Below are 22,945 nucleotides of genomic sequence, written 5' to 3'. Positions count from 1 at the left end.
GAACCCGTGTCCCCTGCATTGGCAGGCGGACTCTCAACCACTGCGCCACCAGGGAAGCCCTAGATTTTCTTTGAAATACATAAACTTTCAAACTAATTTGGTGGTAATGCTTGTCCTAAAACACTTACATCTTTCCTTTATAAATAAGAATGCCTTCTATTTGTGTGACAATTGGTCTCAGTCTACGTTTATATAATCCCACGTACTTAGGTGGAGCAGGCTCTCATTCCAACTTCCAGATGACAAAATTGAGATATTTCATAGTCCTTAGTGCTGCTGATCCGTTTCTGGTCCTTGCCGGCCCACGGTAGGACTGCACTTCCTCGCTCCTCTTTGAAAGGAGGCACTGCCATGAGACTTGCTTTGACCAAGGACATGTGTCACTTCCAGGTGGAAGCTTTAAGGATCAGAGTATGATTCACCCTGACACGTCCCCCTGCCATGGCAACTAGTGAATATCCCAGATGGGTCCCAGATTAAAGACTACATAGAACAGAGCCCCCAGCCAACATGCAATGGAGAAATGAACCTTTGGTCCCAAGCTACTAAGAATGTGTGATTGTCTGTAACTGCAGCATACCCCAGCCTTTCCTGATGATTTCAGAAATAAGGCCATTGAGCGACTATTCAACAGTTTCAGAGGTGAGAGGATGGCTATTTCCATCCTACCAGTACTAGAATGAGACTCTGTAAGCTGTGTGATGTGGGGGTAATGATACTTGAACACTCTAAGATTTATTATTTGTAAAATAGACAGTAGCATACACTTCTTAAATTACTGTAAAGATTATTTAAAATGTCCATAAAGTGCTTAGTACTATACCTGGCAAATGGTAAACATGTAATAATTGATAGGTAGCATTACTGTTATTATTATTAGCCAATTAATCCAACTGTAAAAGACCCATTAGAAATTAATTTTACCCATGCAGTTCTAACGTTTGCCATCCCTAAACATCTGAAAAAGAAAGACTATCATCCTGTTCTAGGTCCCTTTTGATGATCATGATGTTTATAAAGATCAGTCTCCAAAGCAAGTCACTGATCTCCCATGCTATGGTCTGAATGTTTGTGTCCCCCCAAAATTCATGTGTTGAAATCCTAACCCCCAAAGGTGATGGAATTAGGAGGTGGGGCCTTTGGGAGGTGATGAGGTCATGAGGATGAAGCCTTCATGAATGGGATCAGTGCTCTTATAAAAGAGACCCAGAGAGCTCCCTGGCCCCGTCCACCATGTAAGGACATGGCAAGAAGTCTGGGACCCAGAAGAGGGCCCTCCCCTGACCAGGTTGGCACCCTGATCTCAGACTTCTAGCTTCCAGAACTGTGAGAAATACATTTCTGTTGTTTATAAGCCCCGCAGTCTGTGGTATTTCATTATAGCAGCCCAAATGGACTAAGACACCCCACTTTGTGCCCAGCTAGAGATCTGAAAAGTCCAGACTCTTGGAACACGATTTATAAGAACAAAAGGAGAAGCAATCACTTGCCTCAGCTTCGATCTCATCGTACAGGAACTGCTTTTTAAACTTAGTCAGAGCATAGTAGGCGCTGTCGTTGTACAGGTCCAAAGGGTAGAGGACGTATCTGAAGAGGGAAAAACAATGGCCAGTAGCTCACTAATGATCTCTCTTAAGGCAGGCAGATTTAAACTTGCTTAGGAAATATGAACAGTTGGGTGAACAAATTCAGAGTGAGGAAAAAGAGACCCTTTCAGGGTCTAGGATGTTTCCAGCCTCCACTTAGGAATAACTTACTTTACTGTCTGCCCACAGAAATCAAAGTCCATGATGTTAATAAATGCAAGGCCTGAAAAAAATTAGTCTGGGACTAAAAGAAATCTGGTGGCCGTTAAGGCCATTAGCTTCCCTATCCCCAGAGATGATAATTTTCCCAGCGTGGCTTTTATGAGACTGACAAAGTCTGGGAAGGGCAGCTGGGCTGGTAGATTTCTGAACCTTTCTGCAAGGCTGAGTCACATTTGGTGGTGACTTGATCCTGGGTGGGACACACTGCCTCATCTGGAAAGTTCTAGAAAGAACAGGGCTCACTGGCTGGCAAACTGCCCTCTACCTGCGCCTCGGGAACCTCCTTGCTGGCCCAACCCTGCCTCTTACTCCATCATGGAAGGTTCTTTGGTTTCCAGGATATGGTCTGTTAGAATCCAGGGCATGGACATCTCAATAGGGAACTGGATTCGCCGGCCCATGGTTAACTCCAGGAAGAATTCTCGGAACCAGAGCTGGGAGAGGTCACAACACTGCTGCAGGGCTTCTGGAAGCATAAGGGAGAGAGCCTTGGGTTACACATCGGAAGCACCCGAAGATCTTAGTTCTTACTGGGTTTTTTAAAACTTTTATTCTTCTTTCATTGTGCTAGGTACAGAGCAGGTACTCACGAATATGACTCGATCAGTAGACCCTGCTCTCCTGTACCTGAAGGCCAGCCTAATGTCTACTTAGAAGACAGTGTTTGGGGAATTCCCTGGTGGTCCAGTGGTTAGGAACCCATGCTTTCACTGCCAAGGGCGTGGGTTCAATCCCTGGTCGGAGAACTAAGATCCCGCAAGCTGCGCAGTGTGGCCAAAAAAAAAAAAAAAATATATATATATAGAAGACAGTGTTTGTTCACCCAGCAGTGTGTGTGGGGGGGGCAGTGATGTTTTAGAGCTTTAGATGCCCCTACAATTTCCATCGTGTCCTTACAAAGCCATCCTGAAAACATGCTATCTAAGTGTCAAAGTATGCTTGCCATAAGTGTCAAGACAGATCCACGGGTGCCCGCTTTTAACTGCACTGCAGCCATGACCCTTGCTTGTGATAATTATGGATCCCCTTACACAGGCCTTGAAGACCCTTCCTAGGCTGCTCCCTATGGAGAAGTTTGGGCTGTTTAAGATCACTCTTTTCAATATCAACAGACACATCGCCCCTCCCAGGACCCTGGGATGCTGCTCTCCCCTCCACTCCCCACCCCTGTCCCACCTGCACATGCATCTCATCAACAGGAGACGTGGAGCGGGGGACTTGGGATCCAGGTGCAGTCTGGGAGCCTCCTTTGCTAGGAGCAACGGGCACTAATCAGCTCAGAGCTGCTGCTTAAAAACAAAAGGCTGACCTGGTCCCTGCGTGTGTCTGAGGGTGTCACCTGTTTGTAATCCCACTTTACTGGGAACTTCATAACCAATTAGCTACAAATATCTACCAGATTTAGCTGAGTCAGAATAGCTGGACTGAGCCTGGCCTTTCCCAGAGTCTACTGGAAAGTGTGCCTTTTTTCTTTGGTGGCAAAATGTGCCCCTTTGGGTAGATGATCATGTCTCTTTGCAACTTCTGGCCCGACAGCTTAGACGCTCTAGTTCCTGAGAGCCCTCCCCCTGCCTCCGACAGGGCGGCTCACCACTGATGTTGAGCAGGTGGGTGAAGAAGAAGGACTGCTTGTGGAAGTCCTCTATGGCGAGGACGATGGGTCCATCCAGGCTGCTCCGCAGGGTCTTCTTGGAGCCGCTTTTGTCTGCGATGAGCGATTCAAGCATGGTCCGCACCATGTACAGCTTGAAAAAGAAAGGAAGATGGGAAGGTCAGGGGCTGGCCCTCCATCCAAGGGAAAAGATTGCTTTGTGCTGTGCTTCTATTCTTTTTTTCTGAAGATATCTGCCCTTAAAAAGCACTGTCTTAAGGAAGCACCAGTTTAGGGTTGGAGAAGTAAATTTGGAATGTGTAACCTTCAAGAGGGAGACTGGCCAGCCTGGCAGGATGTTCTGCCTGGGGCCGGCGGCCTCCCAGCTAGGAGGACCTGGTAATACCTGGTCTTTCAAGGGTCCTGCCTGCTCTGCTTGGCCCAGGGCGTGGGCATCAGAGGAGAACCTCATTCCACATCACCCTGGAGTCGCTCCCTGCTTTACTGGACAGCCACGGTGGAACCAGGGATGGAGCACTGGACTCAGAGTCAAAAGAATGGGGTTCAAGGTTAGGTAGGCCCCTGACTTGCTGTGTGACCTTGGGCAACAAAGTCCCACTCTGGGCTTCAGTTTTCTTATCTGCTAACGTGAGGAGGTTGCACCAGATGCTTTCTCCAACCAGTCCCTTTCAGCTCTGACATTCCAAGGAACTGTGAAATGAGGTAGGATCAGAGCAAGCCCCCCACCACCTCAGGTTTCCGACCCTCAAGACCGAGGGACAGCGCCTCCGCAGGCATCAGCTGCATGGTACAGCTTGCCGAAATGCTGGGTGGAACGCAGGTGAAGGTCGGTACTTACACAGGAGGCCTACTAGAAAATTAACTCCTGCTTACAGAGGGCCTTAAGTGCAAAGGGCGCAAGTGCTAATCTACATCTTTCCACATCATGTGTCTTTGAATCTTAGGGCTGGAAGGGGCCGTGAGCAGCCAGGCTAGTCCATTCCTGCTGCCTCCTGGAGAAGGGTACCCAACCAACCCAGCCAGGCGGTGTTATACCAGGGATCGGCAGCCTCTTCGGCCCTGTGTGCCACCAGTGGGGTGAAACAAAGCCCGCGGGGACCACTGGCAGGCCTAAGACATAGATAGGAGAGAGGAGGAGGGAATGGGAGGGCAGGAGAGACAGGGAAGAGGGAGAGAGAGAAGAGAGAGAGAGAGAGAAAAGCAAGAGGTATTGTATACGGTGGGAAAGCCGCCACAACTGCTAGAGGCCACCTGCCGACCACCTCTGAGATGCTCCAACCTCCCCCTGCCACCACGTCCATGCTGGCCGCCTCTGATCTTCTCTAGGACCACACCCACCACGCTCCTGGCCTGGGCTGGGCAGCATGGCCACAGAAAGGAGCGGCACGCCATCCCTGGCACAGCACTTTCCTTTGTGGTGAAGGAACTACGGGGCTGCTGGTTTATCAGGCAGCCCACCCTCTGCAACCCTGTCGGTGGGCACGGCTGACCATCCCTAAGACTCGAGAGGCACTGCTCTAATGACGGCCTTTGGAGTCCTCCAAGAAAGGAGTCTTCAATCCAGTCTGTGCGGGGGTCCACTGATTTGTACCAAATTCTAACTATTTGAATCCATTTCATCCCTAAGAGGGGAAACGTTTTCCCCACCTACTTTTATTAAACAAAGCATTTAATTCACCAGAACAGTCACCTCCCAGCTCTGCCAGATGCCATGTCTACTGTGCTCCCAAGGCCCTAACAGAGCCCCAGGGTGGGAGTCAGGAGACCTGGTTCTCGTCCCACCTCCATCTAAACTCACCTTGTGACTTGGACAAGTCACTTCCCCTCTCTGGACCTCAGTTTCCCCATCTGCAAAATATGGGGAGGAACTAGTTTGGGACTAGTTTGTCTCTAAGGGCTCTTCCGAGCTGACTGTCTAGGAGTCTATCAAGTGTGTCTGTGCCACCCTAACATGACGTGGGGGTGTCGGGGGGGCCTAACTGTTGGTGACACTCCCTCTCATATTATCTTTATAAATGCTCCGTTCTCCTTCCCTGCCCCCCACCCCTCTCCCATTCTCTGCCTGTTGGCCCCCTTTTGCGACCTCCTCCTTTCCAGTTTCTCTTTTGCCTCGCCCGGAAGCAACACCCAGAAGCCCTGCTCAGACTCTCCAGGCCATTCGGGACTGGAAAGGTCTCTGGCCCTTGGCATGACACAGAACCGTCTGTAGAAGCTTCCTTGAGAAGTTCCACGTCTCTCGAGCAGGCAAGATAAGTGCAAAAGGGTTCTGCGGGCTGCGGGCCAAGGGAAGCTACGATGCCAGTGCTGAGAACCCAGCTCACCCCGGTGCCGCCTCCCTGCCCCCACCCCGTGCCCAGACACAGACACACATAGAGTGAGAAGCGTCAGGGGTGGGCCTCAGACGGCTCATCTCAGATGATTCAAGGAATCAGGATTTCAGAGATGAGAGAGGTTTAAAGGTCGTGTGAAGCAGGAGTTCCCAGCCTGGGGCTTTGGGGGCCCGTTAAGACCTTTAAAAGCTGTAATGGGTCCATATGCTGTTTTTCAATACCTCAAAAAGCCTACCAGAAACTATTTATCCTTAAGTAGGGGGCAAGGATTTAACTGAGATGCCTAGGTTCTTTACTTTTTTTTCTGTAATTCTAACGACTACTTTGGATAAGCCATAGACAACCTCTCGTTGCTGAAAAAGCTCCGGTTGGCAGCTCTGAATATCTCTGATTATTAGTCTTTCTCTAAGTGGTCGAGTGCTTTGGATACTTGTGATTTTGGGGGGGGTACGGGGAATAACAAAAGCGGTGTTTTGTCAGTAATGTGATCTCATCCAAAGTTTTCATTTAACGGAGAAGATAATCAGAGCTCAGAGAGGTCAAGGCACTTGCCCAAGATCCCACAGCAAGTCAGAGGCAGAACTTGGGAATTCCCAAGCTAGGACATCACTACAGGGGAAGCGGGGGTCAGCGTTCATTAAACAGGGACAGGATAGATGCATACAGATTCCACTTTAAACTTCTCCTATACTTTGGAACCTGTACTTCACAGGGCTAGGATAGCCAGTCCTGGTATTACCCCCATTTGCCAGATTAGACAACTGAGGCACAAAGAGATCTGTGTGACGTGCCCGAGGTCACACAGGTATCTAGGACTAGAATCCAGGTCTCCTGAATCTTAAGTCAGTGGTCCTCCCTCTTATATCAAAACAAGATGCCAGAATAAGACTAGAGCAGCCGCTTGACCCTGCCCCTCCTGCCTGAGGACGCCCAGCCCCACTGCCCCATGGTCCAGCCAGGATGACCTACCATAGCCTGGCTGGCCTCTGAGTCAGCAGAGCTGGCCTGTGCCTGGAGCTGCTTACCTGTGTGCTGGAGGGCCCCACGGCACGCCGGGGCACCTTGATGTCAAATCCACCTTTGGGGTCCTTCTCTCCTCTCAAGCACGGGTCATTGGGGGGCTCTCGGCCTCCCTCCCAGTCACAGATGGTTTTCCGAATTGCCTGTAGGACACTGGGGAAGGAAGAACCGGGATTCAGACCAGATGGAAAGAGGCACTGCAAGCCTGTTTCTAGCGTCCATGGTGTTCCAGGCCCACGTGCCTTAGAACTCCTGGCATGCTTGTGAAACATGCTCACTCCAGGGCCCCATCCCCAGGGATGCTGGCTTAACAGATTGGAGGTGTAGTCCGGAAGTCTGCATTTTACAAGTGCCCCAGTGATTCTGAGGCCCACTGGCTGTCTGAGAACTCAGCTCTGAGGCCACACAGTGGGAGAGAACCTGACTGAAGGATGGCTATTTTTCTTTTTGCTTATAGGACAGTTTCATTAGTCCATTTAAATCTCTGTATATTTAAAACTTGAATAATCGCTTATATGTGTTGCACACTTAACTCCATGCTGCTGTGTGCTTAGGTCTATACACGGATTACCTCATTTCATTATCCCAGCAGCCTATGGAGTAGGTACCATCATCATCCACAGTTTACAAATGAGGGATACTGAGGTGTAGAGAAGGTAAGTAACATGACTAAGTTCACACAGCTAGACAGTGGTGGATATGGGCTCCAAACCCAGAGATGGAGGCTTAATTCATCCCAAATGTCCAATCTCCTAAAAGGGCCTCAGAGGACTTGCTGGAACTCACTGGAAGGTCCGTTTGTGTTCAGACACTTCCCTGGAAGCTGACTGAGCTGGGAATGTCCTCTGTGGCCTGCACCCAGCACCCCCGATTTTGGATGTGCCCCCTGAAAAAGGCCGTCTGAAGACCCACCTGATGAGGACATTCTTCTTCTTCCGCACTGCCTGCCTGAGGGGTTCACGCAGGGTCACCTGGGCAAAGTCCTGCAGGGCTGCGTAGATGGTGTTCCTGATGGCCTGGTTGAAGACGCTCTCCATCCTGCCCATGAGCACCTGCAGGCCTTTGATCATGGCGATCACCTGGCCAGGCACAGATCGAGGTCAGGCTCACTGTGCCTTGGCATACCCGTCTGTCCGGTACCCTCACCACACCTCCGGGGGGGTGCTGGAGGAGACATCCTGAAGCACGAGGCCAGCGAGTGCTATTCAGAGTGTCAGTTCACGGCTGGGTGGAAACGTGTGCCAGAAGAGAAATCAGCACTCTGCTTCCCTTATCAAGGAAGTGCTGCTACAAAGCAAAGGTGTCAGCCACATGCTGCGCGTGTGCTTCACCATCAGCTGATTTTCATTCTGGCACCAGCTCCCCATCTTGCCGCTGACTGGTGACAATTGGCAGCTGGTCCATGGACCATGTTTTGAGTAGCACTCTGACTTTGAGAGGTCTCTCCACATACCATGTACCCACAGACAATATCAAATAGAACTTCTTTCTATAGAATTTTTACAATCTTTGCTTTTGAAATGATTTGGCCAGTTGCTGCTTGAGTCCATAAAATATGATTCCTGTAGAAGTCTTGTGGGGAAAGGCTTCTGTCCTTCTATTTACCTCCTCCCTAGCCCCTTAACTCACTTATCTGTCTGCAGAGGTGGGGAGACAGGTGACTATGACGCGTGTAGCGTCACTTTGACCTTGGCGCTCACTTGGGATCTGTCTGCCTGTGGGGTTTGTCCTCTCCTCTGGGTGCCTGTCTTGTCCTTGTGGTAATCACCCCTCCCCATCCCGAGGATGGGAGGTGTATATTTATGCAGCTGCTTTGCCTGTTTCCCAGTGGGAAGTTTCATGGGATGGGGGAGGAATAGGAAAGCCTGGTGTGGCCTTGAGTGAAGTTACAGTCTCTGGTCCAGCTTTACCAAACCTGATCCTTTGGGCCCCGTCAGCCTCGAGTGCTAATTTCTAGATTAGCTCAGAATTCAGAGGGGAGGGAGATCAGCTCGGTGCTTTGCGACCACCTAGAGGGGTGGGATAGGGAGGGTGGGAGGGAGATGCAAGAGGGAGGAGATATGGGGATATATGTATACGTATAGCTGATTCACCTTGTTATAAAGCAGAAACTAACACACCGTTGTAAAGCAATTATACTCCAATAACGATGTTAAAAAAAAAAGAATTCAGAAGGGAAAGCCTTGTCAAATCAGCCTCCTGACAACTGCCACACTTGTCACACCCCTCATGATATGGTCGATTTCCTCCCTCTGCACCACACTGTAAGCACTGCAGGGGTGAGGCTTGGCGCACTGCGTAGGCTCCATCCCTGGGTCCCAGGGCCCTGGTGAGCCCTCAAGAGATTTTTCTTGAAAAGCAATGAGTAAATGAATGAATGAGCTTAGACGCTAAGCCTTTATGTTCCTCCAAACTGTAAATGAAGAAATAGAACATTTGAGGCAAGAGATATAGTGAGAATAGTTCAGAAGGTAAGAATTTTCACTAGAACCAACAGTCTAATGGTTTTGCTGAAGAGAACCTTTACAGTGCAGAAATAATGAGAGAGAAGCTCTAAAGGAATGTTAAGTCATAAAAGAATCTGGGCTCCTGGCTGGCGATGAAACTAGGAAATAAGGGACAAAGGAAGGACAAAATAATGAAGATTTTTCAGAATAACTCCAAACACAGAAGAGTATGCAGATCTGTTAGACCTAAGGGAAAATCTTTGCAACTTTGGGCTAGGCAGAGATTTCTTAGCTAGAACACAAAAAATCACAAACCACAGAATAATAAATAAGTTGAACTTCATCAAAATTAAAAACAGGTGCTCTTTAGAAGGCACCCCTAAGAAAATGAAAAGACAAAGTCACCGATTAGAAAAAATATTTGCAATGTATTTGTGAATAAGGACTTGTATCTAGAATATATAAAGATTCTCACAATTTAATAGTAAGAAGATGGAAAGCTAATTTTAAAAAATGGGCAAAAGATTTCAACAGACAACACTCCACAAAGGAAGATTTATGAATAGTCAATAAGCACATGAAAAGATGCTCAATATCATTAATCTTCAGGGAAATGCAAACTGAAACCTCAATGAGATGTACTAACTATCCATGAGAATGGCTAAGATTAATAAGACTGACAGCACAAGAACTGTGAGGGTGTGTGCAACAGAGCCCTCGTATATAATTGGTGGGAATATAAAATGGTACACCCGCTTTGGAAAACTATTTGGCAGTTTCTTAAAAAGTTAAACATACACCTCCAATATGACCATTCCAAGAGAAATAAAAACCTATGTCTACACAAACACTTATACTCAAATATTTAAAGCAACTTTGCTTACATTGGTCAAAAGCTGGAAATGGCCCAATGTTTATCAACAATTGAATAGATACACAAATTGTAGAATAGCCACACAATGGAAAAATACTCGGCAATGAAACGAAACAAACTATTGATACAAAAAACAATGTGGATGAATCTCAAAATTATTATGCTGAGTGAAAAAGCCACAGGCACAAAATACATACTATATGATTCCACTTAAATAAAATTCTAGAAAATGAAAACAAATCTATGGTGACAAAAATTGTGATTGTTTAAGGCCAAGGATGGAGGGAAGGATGGATTGCAAATGGCATAAGAAGTCTTAAAGGGAGATGAAAATGTTCTGCATCTTGTGTTTTTGGTTTCACAGGTGTATATACAACTGTCAAAACTTTGTGAATTATACACTTTAAATGGATGCAGTTTACCAAATGTAAATTATACCTCAGTAAAGCTGATTGAAAAAAACAATAATATTCTCGTGGAGATAGCACATTCATGACACAAGAGTTGGGTGCGATTAAAAAAAAGAAACATTCAGAGAACAAGATGAAGCTTTTGGACATTTAAAATATTATAGGCCAAATAAAAAATACTAACAGAGTTGAAAACTGAAATTAAGGAAATATCCCAGAAAGCAGAACAAAAATAAGTGATATGCAATAAGATAGAAAAGATAGGAAAATTAGACACTAACTCCTGGGCATCCAACATCTGACAGAAAGAAAACCCAGAAAGACAGAACAGAGAAAACAGAGAGGAGGAAATTATCAAAATTAAAATTCAAGAAAATTTCCCAGACCTACGGAACTTGTATTTCCACACTGCAATGGCCTAGTGTCCCAAACAATGAATGCAGAAGGCCCTTATCATGATGCCTTACAGTGAAACTTCAGAAAAACTGTGATAAAGAGATGAGACTATAAGATTCTACAGATGAAAATGAAAGAATAAAGTTAGACTCACATTTCCTAATTTCAAAACTTACTACAAAGTTACAGTAATCAAAATGGTATGGTATTGGCATATAGAAAGACATATAGATCAATGAAAGAGATCTGAAAGTCCAGAAATAAACCTTTACATTTACAGTCAATTGATTTTTGACAAGAGTACCAAGACAATTCAATGGAGAAAGAATACTCTTTCCAACAACTGGTGCTGGGACAACTGGACATCCGCATGCAAAAGAACAAAGTTGGACCCCTACTCACACCACATACAAAAATTAACTCAAAATGACCAAAGACGTAAATGTAAGAATTGAAACTATAAAAATCTCAGAAGAAAACATAGGAGTAAATCTTTGAGAACTTGGATTGGGCAATGGTTTCTTAGATATGACACCAAAAGCACAAGTGGCAAAAGAAAAAATAAATTGAACTTCATCAAAATTGAAAACTTTTGTACTTCAAAGGATACCATATAGAAAGTAAAAAGACAATCCATGGAATGGAGGAAAATTTTTTCAAATTATATGTCTGATAAGGGACTTGTATCCAGAATATATAAAAACTCTTTCTTTTGGTGTTTGAATATTGATACATTTTTAAATATACCAGTTCTGGAAAACAAGATGCATGATAAAATTTTTTCCTCTTTTTCATTTTGGCTCATAAATTTGGCTGCATTTTAGAAAACAGTCCCTGTTTTCCTAGTAACCATGGCGAATTAATTAGCTTTTTCTGATACAGAATATATAAAAACTCTTATACTTCAAAAATAAAAAGAAATAACCTAAAAAAAAATGGGCAAAGAATCTGAACAGAAATTTCTCCAAAGAAGCTATGCAGACGGCCAATAAGCACATGAAAAGGTGCTCAATATCATTAGTTATTAGGGATACGCAAGTCAAAACCACCATGAGAAACTACTTCACAACTAGGATGGCTAAAATAAAAAAGACCATAAGTGATGACAAGGATATGAAGAAATTGCAACTCTCACACACTGCTGGTGAAAATGTAAAATGGTGCAACTGCTTTGGAAAACAGTTTTACAGTTCCTCAAATTTTTAAACGTAGAGTTACCACGTGACCCAGTAATTCTGCTTCTAGGTATATATTCAAGAGAATGAAACATATTTCCACACAAATACTTGTACACGAATGTACATATCAGCATATTCATGAGAGCCAAAAAGTTGAAACAATCCAAATTTGTGAATATATAAACAAATATGATATATTCATATAATGGAATATTATTCAATCATAAAGGAATGAAGTACTGACATATACTAGAACATGGATGAACCCTGAAAACATCATGCTAAGTGAAAGAAGCCAGTCACAAAGGATCACATATTATATGGCTCCATTTAAATATAATCTCCAGAAGAGGCAAAATTATGCAGACAGAAAGTAGATTAGTGGTTGCCAGAGGCTGGTGGGGAAAAGGATGAACGGCAAATGACCACTAATGGGTATGGGTGTTTTTGGGGGGATAACAAAAATGTTATAAAATTAGGCAGTGGTAATGGTTTCACAGCTCTGAATATACTAAAAATAAGTGTACACTTTAAAGGCTGGATTTTTTAATATATAAATTATATCTCAATAAAGCAATTATTAAAAAATTATACAGAGGAAAAAATAACAAGGAAACAGGGATTAGACTAGAATCCAACTTTTCAGCAGCAACACTAAAAGCTAGAAAACAATGGAATAATACCTTCAAAATTCTGGGAAAAAATTATTTACAATTTAAAATTCTGTAGCCCCTCACTATGAGTGAATTTAGAAGTAAAACATTTTCAGATATTCAAGATCTCAGAAATATTTTCCCCCATAATCCCTTTCTTAGAAAGCTTTGGAGGATATACTCCACCAATATAAAGAGAGTCAGCCCTGAGGTCCAATACAGGAGAGGGACAAAGGGAATCCCAGGGTAATGATGATGAGATATCTCAGATCAGTAACTGAACAACAGATCTAGAGACAAATCAGTTCAGATTGGAGAGAAGAAAAAGGGGCTTCAGTGGGAATGGCTCCAAGAAAAAAAAGAGTAATAAAATTCATAAAATAATGATTGTGATTAGCTCTTTTGTAGGAAGTTTTACGTTGGTATGTTTGAGGGCTCCTTTTTGATTGGAACATAGAAAACGTTATCAAACAAAAAGGCAAAAGCTGTGCCAGAAAAGAGATGTATTCATATTAGACCACATGACTCAGTTATAGTAATATAGGGCAACTATTAATTTACCCAAAAAGTGTTAAATTGCCACTTTGGGAAGATGGGGGAAAGGAATTGTGTGTATTGGGGGTGGGAATGGGAGGTAGAGATGAAAGAACTAAACTGTTTTCTCCCAAAGTAGGAAATCAATAGAAAATGCCATAAATTGAAAAACCAAGGAAGAGCCCCATCAGGCTGTTAGTGGAAGTACAGAGATAAATACCGGAAGAAATAGCTTGAGGAGGTGAAAAGATGTTTCCTATTTTGGGATTCAGGGAGGAGTGAGGTGGTGCAGGTTACTATAATATTTTTGCCTTGTTTAGTGTCGTTAAATGCCATGTAAAATTACTTTTCTTTCTTTCTTTAAAATTTAATTTAATTAATTATTTTTATACAGCAGGTTCTTATTACTTATCTATTTTATACATATTAGTGTATACATGTCAATCCCAATCTCCCAATTCATCACACCACCATCACCGCCCCCCCAGAATTACTTTTCTTAAATTTATTTTTACATGTTTTACTAACAAAATAAAAATTATAAAACCTCTCAATGTCTAGTAAAGTAAGGACTAGAAGGAAATACAGAAAATGCCAGTGGTGGTTGTGGTTGGATGATTTTCTGAGACTGTGGGAAGGTGAGTGTAGGAGTGGGGTTGAGAGCAACATTTTCTAAACTACCTATGGGGCCTACGCATTGCTTTTATTAAGGAAAGAAAGGTATAAACCGTTTTACAAAGTTGTATGTCCTCTTTGTAAGTCTCACTTTACATAAATAGGCTTGAGGAGGACTTTCTCCCCCACTGAATGACTGGGCAACTGTCTTCCAGGCTGACTATTTGCAATGGAAGTGCCAGGAGGTCAGGACCACTCAGCTCAATGCCAAGTGTGATTACGATCTGTCTGGGTCTCGAGAGAGGAGAGACACACACGTCCATCAGCGGGTGAACACATCAACCAAATGGGGTGAGTCCACGCAACGGACTCTCACTCAGTCATAAAAGCCAATGCGGTACTGATTTGTGCTACAATGGATGGACCTTGAAAACGTGAAGTGAAAGAAGCCAGACACAAAAACCACATATGATACGATTCTACTTATAGGAAACAGCCAAAATAGGGAACTCTACAGAAACAGAAGGAGACTGCTTAGGGCTACAGGGATAGGGAATAGGGGGTGAATGTACCGGTTTCTTTTTGAGATGATAAAAATGTTCTAAATTTGACTGTGGCTGCCCAGCACTGGCAATATACTAAAAATTAATGAATTTACATTTTAAACTCGTGGTACTCCTCATCCGACTTCTGGCTGTGCAGCCTGGAGCCCTTCACCACCTGGGGAACATCAGGTGTCACCCTCACTGTCAACGCACCTGGCACTTTTCTACCTTATTTCACTGATTCCCCCAAGAACACTGCAAGGGAGGTGCTATTATTATACCGCTTGACAGATAAACTGAGGCTCAGACAAGTGCCTTGCTAAAGGCCACATGCCTTGTAATTGACTGAGGTTTCAAATTTAGGTGGTGTGGCACCAGAGGCCCACTCACAACGACCCTGGTTGACTGCAGCGCAGCAGCTTTCAGACTTCTGGGTCTGTGATTTACAGTAGGAAGTGTATACTATCTACTAACTCAGGAACACATACCTGCCTGAAATGACCCCACTGAGCCTCAGTTCTTTAAAGTACAGCCTGGAGATCAGCTAAAGAGCAACTCTAACCCCTAATATGTATGACGCTTTATAGCCTTCACTGCTCATCTACATCATTATCTCTGGTAATTACTCTTTGATTTTCAACAGTAATGCTGGGATGGAAGTGGGTAAAGATAATCAGCTCCATCTTATAGACAAAGAGGCTGAGGCTCAGAGAGATGAAGGGTCCAGGGGTAGCATCCAAGTCTCTGACTTCTAGGCTTCAGAGAGTCATGAAAGAGGTAGCTGTCACTCATAACCCAACAAGAATGAGTTCCGTCACCCTCACAGACATATCTTTTTGTAATCAGACAAACAAAAAAACCAAATCAGAAGGTTATAAAGCAGGAAGTAGAATCCTCCCTTTAGAAATTACTACTGTTAATGGTTTGGTATATATAAATATATACACTTATGTCCTTCCATTTTGAGCAAATGTGCAGAAGTATATTAATTTTAGTAGAAATGGCATCATTTTACATGCCGCTCTTTAACCTGTTTCTTTTTTAACTTAACAATATACTGTGTATATCTTTTCATGTCAGTACATCCATTTTAGTGGCTGCATAGTATTCAGTGATATAGCTGTACCTTTATTTATTTTACCTGGTCCATATTGAAGGACATTTCAGTTGTTTCACATATTTTGGCATTATAAACGGTACGGCAATAAATGTCTGTTACATATGTCTCGGCACAGTTGGCTTATTTCCCTGAGACATATACGTGCCAAACGGTATGCCCGTTAAAAATCTGAATACAGATGATCAGAATGCCCTCACAGAAAGCCTGTAAAATGGGGACTGGCCACTCAGAGTACCTGAGAAGGTCTACATCCCACTTCAACCAGCAACAGACATCACCAGTCTACTAGATCTTTACTATCCTGACTGGTCAGCATTCTGTCTCATCTTAGTTTCGATCTGAAGCTCTCCAACCACTCCTCAGTGTGGGCATTTGTTATGTCTCTTTCGGCCACGGGTTTTGTCCCTGCTGTTTTGTCTAATGGGGTGACTCTTTCTTCGGGATTTTAAGAACAGAATGCGTCTCTCACCGCTTCTGAAATAACAACTTGGGACAGAGATGAATTCGGGTGGGAGGAGGGGGCAGGGAAGTGCATGCACATGAGGCCCGTGGCTGCCGCCCGGCCCAGAGCCCCTCCAGGAAGCCCTGCAGCTGCTGACACCGAGCAACAGCAGCCTCGGGGGTGGGGGGCGAGGAGACGCAGGGAGTCAGCACCCACCTCGACGAAGGCAAACTTCTCCTCACTGGTGTAGTTGTAGCGGGTGGCCCGCTCATACTCCTCGGCCGTGCCCGGGCAGTCCTTGTTGCAGAACTTGTCTGTGGGGTGAACGAGCTTCCAGGAGTACTGGGGAGAGAGGAGAGACCCACGCGTCCATCAGCGGGTGAATGCATCAACCAAACGGGGTGAGTCCACGCAACGGACTCTCACTCAGTCATAAAAGGCAATGCGGTACTGATTTGTGCTACAATGGATGGACCTTGAAAACGTGAAGTGAAAGAAGCCAGACACAAATAACCACATATGATACGATTCTACTTATAGGAAACAGCCAAAATAGGGAACTCTGTAGAGACAGAAGGAGACTGCTGAGGGCTGCAGGGATAGAGAATAGGGGGTGATTGTACCCGGTTCTTTTTGAGGTGATGAAAATGTTCTAAATTTGACTGCGACTGCCCAGCACTGGCAATATACTAAAAATTAACAAATTTACATTTTAAATGGGTGAATGGTGTGGTGTGTGAATTACATCTCAATAAAGCTGTTTAAAAAATAGAGTGCCAGAGAGAGGCAGGGGCAGACAGATTCCAAGTGAACAGAGTTCAGGATGGAGGGGGCCGGGAAGGGGCAGACCCTCTGCCCTGGGACACCTACCACCTCCATGACGTGGGCGCTCCACTTGGACAAGAGCTGCAGGCCCCGCAGGGCCAGGTCAAAGAGCTCGCGGTACTCCTCATCTGACTTCTGGCTGTCCAGCCCGGAGCCCGTCACCACCTGGGGAACATCAGCTGTCACCCTCACTGTCAACGCACCTGGCACTTTTCTACCTTATTTCACTGATTCCCCCAAGAACACTGCAAGGGAGGTGCTATTATTATACCGCTTGACAGATAAACTGAGGCTCAGACAAATGCCTTGCTAAAGGCCACGTGCCTTGTAATCGATTGAGGGTTCAAATTCAGGTGGTGTGACGCCAGACGCCCTCTCACAACGACCCTGGTTGACTGCAGCACAGCAGCCTTCAGACTTTTGGGTCTGCGATTTACAGTAGGAAGTGCATACTAACTCAGGAACACGTACGTACTTAAGAGGTATTCGATATAGGCATGAACATTTTTCACGAAGCAACTTTATGCTCAAGACTTGAGATTTCCTCTGATTTTTTATTCCATTTCATACCAAAATGCTAGTTAGAAACCACTAAATTGATTTCACAACTCAATTAGAAATGACTCACAGACTGAAAAGCACTGGTGAAGATAAACATCTATTTGAACATGTAATACTCCACAGTGAAATACTATATGTATGTATACTGTGCATATGCATAGATATATGTGTATATATGTGTATGTGTACATATATACATCTAGAGCCAGTCCTCATTATTTGTGGATTCTGTATTTGTGAATTTCCCTATTCACTAAAATTTATTTGTAACCTCAAGATCAATCCTTGCAGTGCTTTCATGGTCAGTTTCAGACGTGTGCAGAGTGGGAAAAAATCTGAGTCATGTTCCCAGCTGAGGCTGAACAAGGCAACTCTGCTCTCTTGTTTCGGCTCCTACTGTACACAAGTGTCCCGTTCCTGGTCTATTTAGTGCCCCATTTTCCACATTCTTATACTTTTTACTGGTGATTTCATTATTTAAAATGGCCCCCAGGCACAGTGCTGAATGCTCTGTCTATGCCCCTATGAGAAAGGAGGCTGTGATGGGCATTATGGAGAAAATATGTATTTTAGATAAGCTTTGCTCAGGCATGAATTATAGTGTTGTTGGCTGTGATTTAATGCTAACAAATCAACAATACATATTACATAAGGCGTCTTTAAGCAGAAACGCATGTAAAATAAGGTTATATATTAAAAACCAGCTGATGGAAACACTGTGATCGGAAGCTCACAGGAACCTAACCCTGCATTTTCTCAAAGAGCGATGGTTCAGTACTTGCTGATTCAGTGTTGACGGCCACTTTATAGAATATAACTGCTGTGAACACTGAGAGTGGTCTGTACATACACATGTATAAGCTGTATAATTCTAAAAATAGCTTTGAGCCAGACTCATTCTTAGATCATACCAAAACTGGACAAGGAATGAAGGGGTCCCCGGCACTTAAATTATTCCCATAGCTTATGTTCAGTTCATTGTCACATACAGTTAAGAAAGTCAAAGGTTTGGGCTTGACCCTGGTCCATGTCCACCAGAAGCCCTCTTGAGAATATGGGCCACTCGTCTAATGACCACACCACCTGCATTTATCTGGCTGTTCTCATTTCAAATATGATGCCCTTGGATCAAAGACATTTCCCTAGTTTGGGTTTTGGAAAGCATAACTACGGCCATCGGCCACATGGTGGAGCCAGTGGGCAAATGCGTGGTAGTGCAGAGTCTTCCAGGAGCTCCAGGCAATAAGGGAATTCAAATCTGGAGACCTATATTTATTAAACCAACATATACATTCATTAGAAGGGTTTATACAGAAAGAGATCCAGAAGGACATATACATCCAAATGTTAATCATAGTTGGTTCTGGGTGGAAGGATTTTACATGATTGATTTTCCCTCCTCCTGCCTATCTGTATTTTTCCTGAGGTTTGTGCACCGATCATGCTTCCCTACAAAAAAAAAAAAAAAAAAAAAAGGAAGAAAAGAAAAATCCAGTGCCAGTAAAAATGTAATTAGTGGGATCACAGGAGATTTTTATGACCTTATTTTGCTGCTAACTGTATTTTCTGGCTTATTACAATGATTATTTATAATTGTAGTTTAAAAATATTTAGACGGTGTTATCACCATGATTGTTCAGAACTCTGTTTCTCTTGCCATCCAGGGTGGAGATGGTTTAGATCACGCACAGACTAACAATTACTGGGCTGTTACTAGCTGCTAGGCACAATGCATTTTCCATGCATCATATTGTTTAATCCTCTCAATGAACCTTTCCAGATACTATCAGCTCCATTTTGCAGATGAGGAAACTGAGGCTCAGGGATGTTGAATAACTTGTGAAGGTCAGCAACAGAACCAGAATCACACCCAGTTCCATCTGGCTCTAAGATCCATGCCACCAGTGTGTATTCCCTTTTACTCCTCCACTCTCCATGATCTCACCTCTCTTCTGGCCGGTCCTCACCCCTTCCCACCCTGGGCCCATACGGGCCTCCATCCCAGCAGCCAGAGTGAGCTCACCTCACTGTTGCTGTAGCGAGCGAGTTCGGAGATAAAGCGGATGTGGTCATCCCGGATCTGAACCATCTGCTCGCAGATATTGTACTGGGGGCTGATGCTGCTCTGGGTGCACGTCCACCTGGGCAGAAAATCAGGGGGGTCAGAGTGGGTCCTGGCCTTAGGCACCTGGATGGGGCAGGCTCCTTCCATTCACTAGTTGCTCCTGGTGCTCGGCCAACGTGGCCGGCTCCCCTGGGTGGACCAAGAGGTGTGCCAGCTACCAGCAAGAGTGCCTGCTAAATCCCGCTGTGGGGACTGCAGGCTGAATGGAACAGCCTTTCCTCCTCCTGCTTGGGGCTGGCCTTCTCTAAGACCCAATCGCAGGCTTTTCCAGATAACAGGTGTCCACAGTACTTACCAGTCACATGAGCGGGGAGGGACTTGCAGCCTCTCTAGGGCTGCAAAGGACTGGAAGCCAAGCAAAGAAAAAGCAAGGTGGGCGACCTCCCCAACCTATCTACTGACCCCGGCAGCACTATGTCCTGTGGTTGAAGCTGTCATTGGAGGGGGCCTATGGGTGGGACTGGGGAAAACTAAAGGGATTGTGCCTCTTTTTCAACAGCGAGCTGGCAACACGGAAGCTCTCTATGGAGAGGAAAACCACAGCCATTCTGAAAGGCACTGGTCTCTCTTTCTCATCTTCTCCCCCTTTCTCTCTTCTTTCTCCTCAACTTTTTTGAAAGAGATCTTTGGCAAAACATCCTAAATTGGGGAAGAAATGAATGAATGAGAATCTTCACTCTCCTTCCCCAAGAGAAAAAAAAGACAAGCCCGTTCACTGTCCTCTGCCATCCGGTGCCGGCTGACCCAGTGGACAGATTAAGCATGGACACCAAACAAAGCAGATGTGCACTGTACAGAGAATTTACTATTTCAAAAGGAGCTCTGAAAGGGCGCTCCAGAGGATACTCAGAATGGTGACAGACTTCCTCATGCCTATACTTTGGCATGACTTTCCTTTTGAGGTGCTTGTGTAGGGATGGGGACACCATCACTTGAACCTCTGACCACCATCCTGGTCACATCACCACTCCCAACCAACCTCAGGTGGCCGAGAATTCATGCAGGGAAAAGTGAAGAAACGAGTTCAGCATTCCGGACTCCATGCTTTTCCTGAAAGACCTCCTCATACACCAGCAGCCACTGGGTTATGAAAAGACTTAAACCAGCTTTCCCCGGCAATACTCACCTGCTGTGGCTCAAAGCTGGTGGAGTTCAAGGACACTCCATTTACATACTTTTAAGGCCCTAATACCCTCACCCCTGACTAAAGGATGGTCAGCCCCCCTCTGTATGGAAATGCAGGCAGAAACCTCCTTAACAAGGCCAGAGATCAAAGGGGTGGCCAAGACTGTAGCCGAATGTCCCCCAACTTCCATGAGGCGCTGACACCCCAGATCTTAGCTCAGATCACCTGGAGTGGTGGTTTATAAAACAACATAAGGAGAGGTCGTCAACCCGCCTCACAGTTGGAACCGTCGGAACAATACCCTCCAAGGCATACTTACTGCGTGGACACAAAACCTGAAGAGAGAACCAGTGTGATGAAGAACAAGGCCATCTCGCTCTGCCTGACCACTGAGGGCCGGTCACTCCTCCCCCTTCTCAGGGGAGGGAGGACTCCTGCTGGTCCCCTGCAGGCGGCGTGGGCCACCATGGGAACAGAGAAGGGGCGGGGCTGTGCTCTGAGCACTTTTGAACCCTGGCAGCAAAGGGCAGGTGCAAAAGGGCTCAGAGCACCATCCACTGCTCCCCTCTGCCAGGCGCCAGTGATTGGATGGAATCCACCTGCCCAGGGCTCTGGGAAGGGGGGAGGGGCTGAAGTGGCCCCTCGGCCCCCTGCCCGGGCTGGGCATCCTCGGGGGAGCCGAGAGACATTACGGCAGGCACTCACTTGGACTTGTTCTCTTCATAGTGAGCACTGGTCTTAATGTATCTGGCCAGCTCTATCTGCATGTCGCCGAAAAGGGGCACCACCTGCAGCTGCTGCAAAGGAAGCAAATACAGTGCGTGAGACATGGAGGGAGGGGCCAGGTGGCTGCCTTCCGCCGGGGGAGACAGGCCTCCGTGTGTGCCTCTGGGATGCCCCAGTTTCTGCTTCCGAAGATGCTACTATGTGACCCTGGAACCACAAAGAGCCCCAGCCAGCGTAGAGGTCCTCCCGTGCCTCCAACCATCCCTATGTTCCAGCAACTGAGCCCAGAGAGGCAAAGTGACTTGTCCAAGGTTACCCAGCAGGCAGAACAGATGAAGAATGAGGACCAGACGGTCTGCCTCCCAGAGCAGGGTCTTTTCTGCTCTAATTTTCCTTGGATTCGAGGATCCTCTCTGCTTTGAGCTCTGCGAGTGGGTGCCCAGATGCCACTGGCTGAGCATGACCTTGAGAAACTCCACAACGTGAAGTGATTGAAACCTTTAACACCTAACACCAGAGGGCAGACGATTCCCATCCGAAGACCAGGAGTAATGGTGGGGAGGCTGGTATTTTCTGCCTGCTTCTTATGCACTAGGCACCGTGCCAAGCCCTTCAAAACCAGAGGGTTTCTAGGGTGGTGAAACTATTCTGTATGATAGCATAATGGTGGATATAGATCATTATACATCTGTCAAAACTTACAGAATGCACAATGCCAAGAGTTATCCCTACTGCAAATCACGGACTTTGGGTGATAATGCTCGGCCAACAATGTAGGTTCGTGGACTATAACAAATGTACCCCTCTGTTGGGGAGTTTTGACATTGGGGGAGGTTGTGTATGAGTGGAGGCAGGGGGTATACGGGAAATCCCTGTTCATGCTGCTCCATTTTGCTGTGAACCTAAAACTGCTCTAAAAAAGTCTATTAAGCAAATCAGGAAACAGTATTTCCATCCACAGAATAACTGGGTGAGGTCAGTACTAGTATCATTCCCATTTAACAGATGGACAAACTGAAGCTTTGACAGCTGAAGTGATTGTTTTCACAAAGACCGGCTAGAAGCTAAGGAGCTGGGATTATAACCCAGGGCTTTGACTGACCTATGTGATCCCACTGAATCCTCAAGGGAACCCTATAAAGTAGATACCCTTAGCATTGCTGTTTTTCGAGCCAGGGAACTCAGTTTCAGAGAAGTTCTGTGACTTTCCCAAAGTCACCCAGCTATGAAGTGGCAGAGCGAGACTAAAACCCAGGTCTTTGTGAGGCGAGATTGTGGTCTTCCACTCCACCCCCATCTCATTCATGCAGATTTAAGGCAGAGGCAGATTTGGCCAGTTCTCCCAAGGTGAGCTCTGTTTTCACTTTGGGCAGCTCCAGAGAAAATTGAATGTTTCAGCTTCTAAAAGAAGCCAAGCCAAGCCACAGGATGCCTTTTGTTGACTTATTTCCCTCTTAACCTCCAAGAGTCGGTGGGACCCAGGCTTGGCCACACCTTTGAGGGATTCCCCTTTTTTTTTTTTTTTTTTTTTTTTTGCGGTACGCGGGCCTCTCACTGCTGTGGCCTCTCCCGTTGCGGGGCACAGACTCCGGATGCGC

General features: G+C 45.5%; 1 protein-coding gene across 1 annotated transcript in view; it reads right to left on the bottom strand.

Annotated features, from left to right (window-relative positions):
* Nucleotides 1-22,945, bottom strand: part of CYFIP2 (cytoplasmic FMR1 interacting protein 2) — a 139,648-nt gene that overhangs the window by 80,087 nt on the left and 36,616 nt on the right. Inside the window, exons 10-18 of the mRNA XM_024117220.3 lie at nucleotides 21,327-21,418; nucleotides 19,394-19,511; nucleotides 16,855-16,974; nucleotides 16,201-16,326; nucleotides 7,683-7,849; nucleotides 6,776-6,923; nucleotides 3,400-3,553; nucleotides 2,118-2,274; nucleotides 1,491-1,587 (exon numbers count right to left, since the gene is read on the bottom strand). Of these exons, the coding sequence (XP_023972988.1) occupies nucleotides 1,491-1,587; nucleotides 2,118-2,274; nucleotides 3,400-3,553; nucleotides 6,776-6,923; nucleotides 7,683-7,849; nucleotides 16,201-16,326; nucleotides 16,855-16,974; nucleotides 19,394-19,511; nucleotides 21,327-21,418 (1,179 nt within the window). The remainder of the gene's footprint in view (nucleotides 1-1,490; nucleotides 1,588-2,117; nucleotides 2,275-3,399; nucleotides 3,554-6,775; nucleotides 6,924-7,682; nucleotides 7,850-16,200; nucleotides 16,327-16,854; nucleotides 16,975-19,393; nucleotides 19,512-21,326; nucleotides 21,419-22,945) is intronic.

The sequence above is a fragment of the Physeter macrocephalus genome, chromosome 8 (assembly GCF_002837175.3).
Source record: "Physeter macrocephalus isolate SW-GA chromosome 8, ASM283717v5, whole genome shotgun sequence".
Classification (NCBI taxonomy): domain Eukaryota; kingdom Metazoa; phylum Chordata; class Mammalia; order Artiodactyla; family Physeteridae; genus Physeter; species Physeter macrocephalus.
Note: the sequence above shows the minus strand (reverse complement) of the source record. Positions and strands in the feature narration are given on the sequence as shown.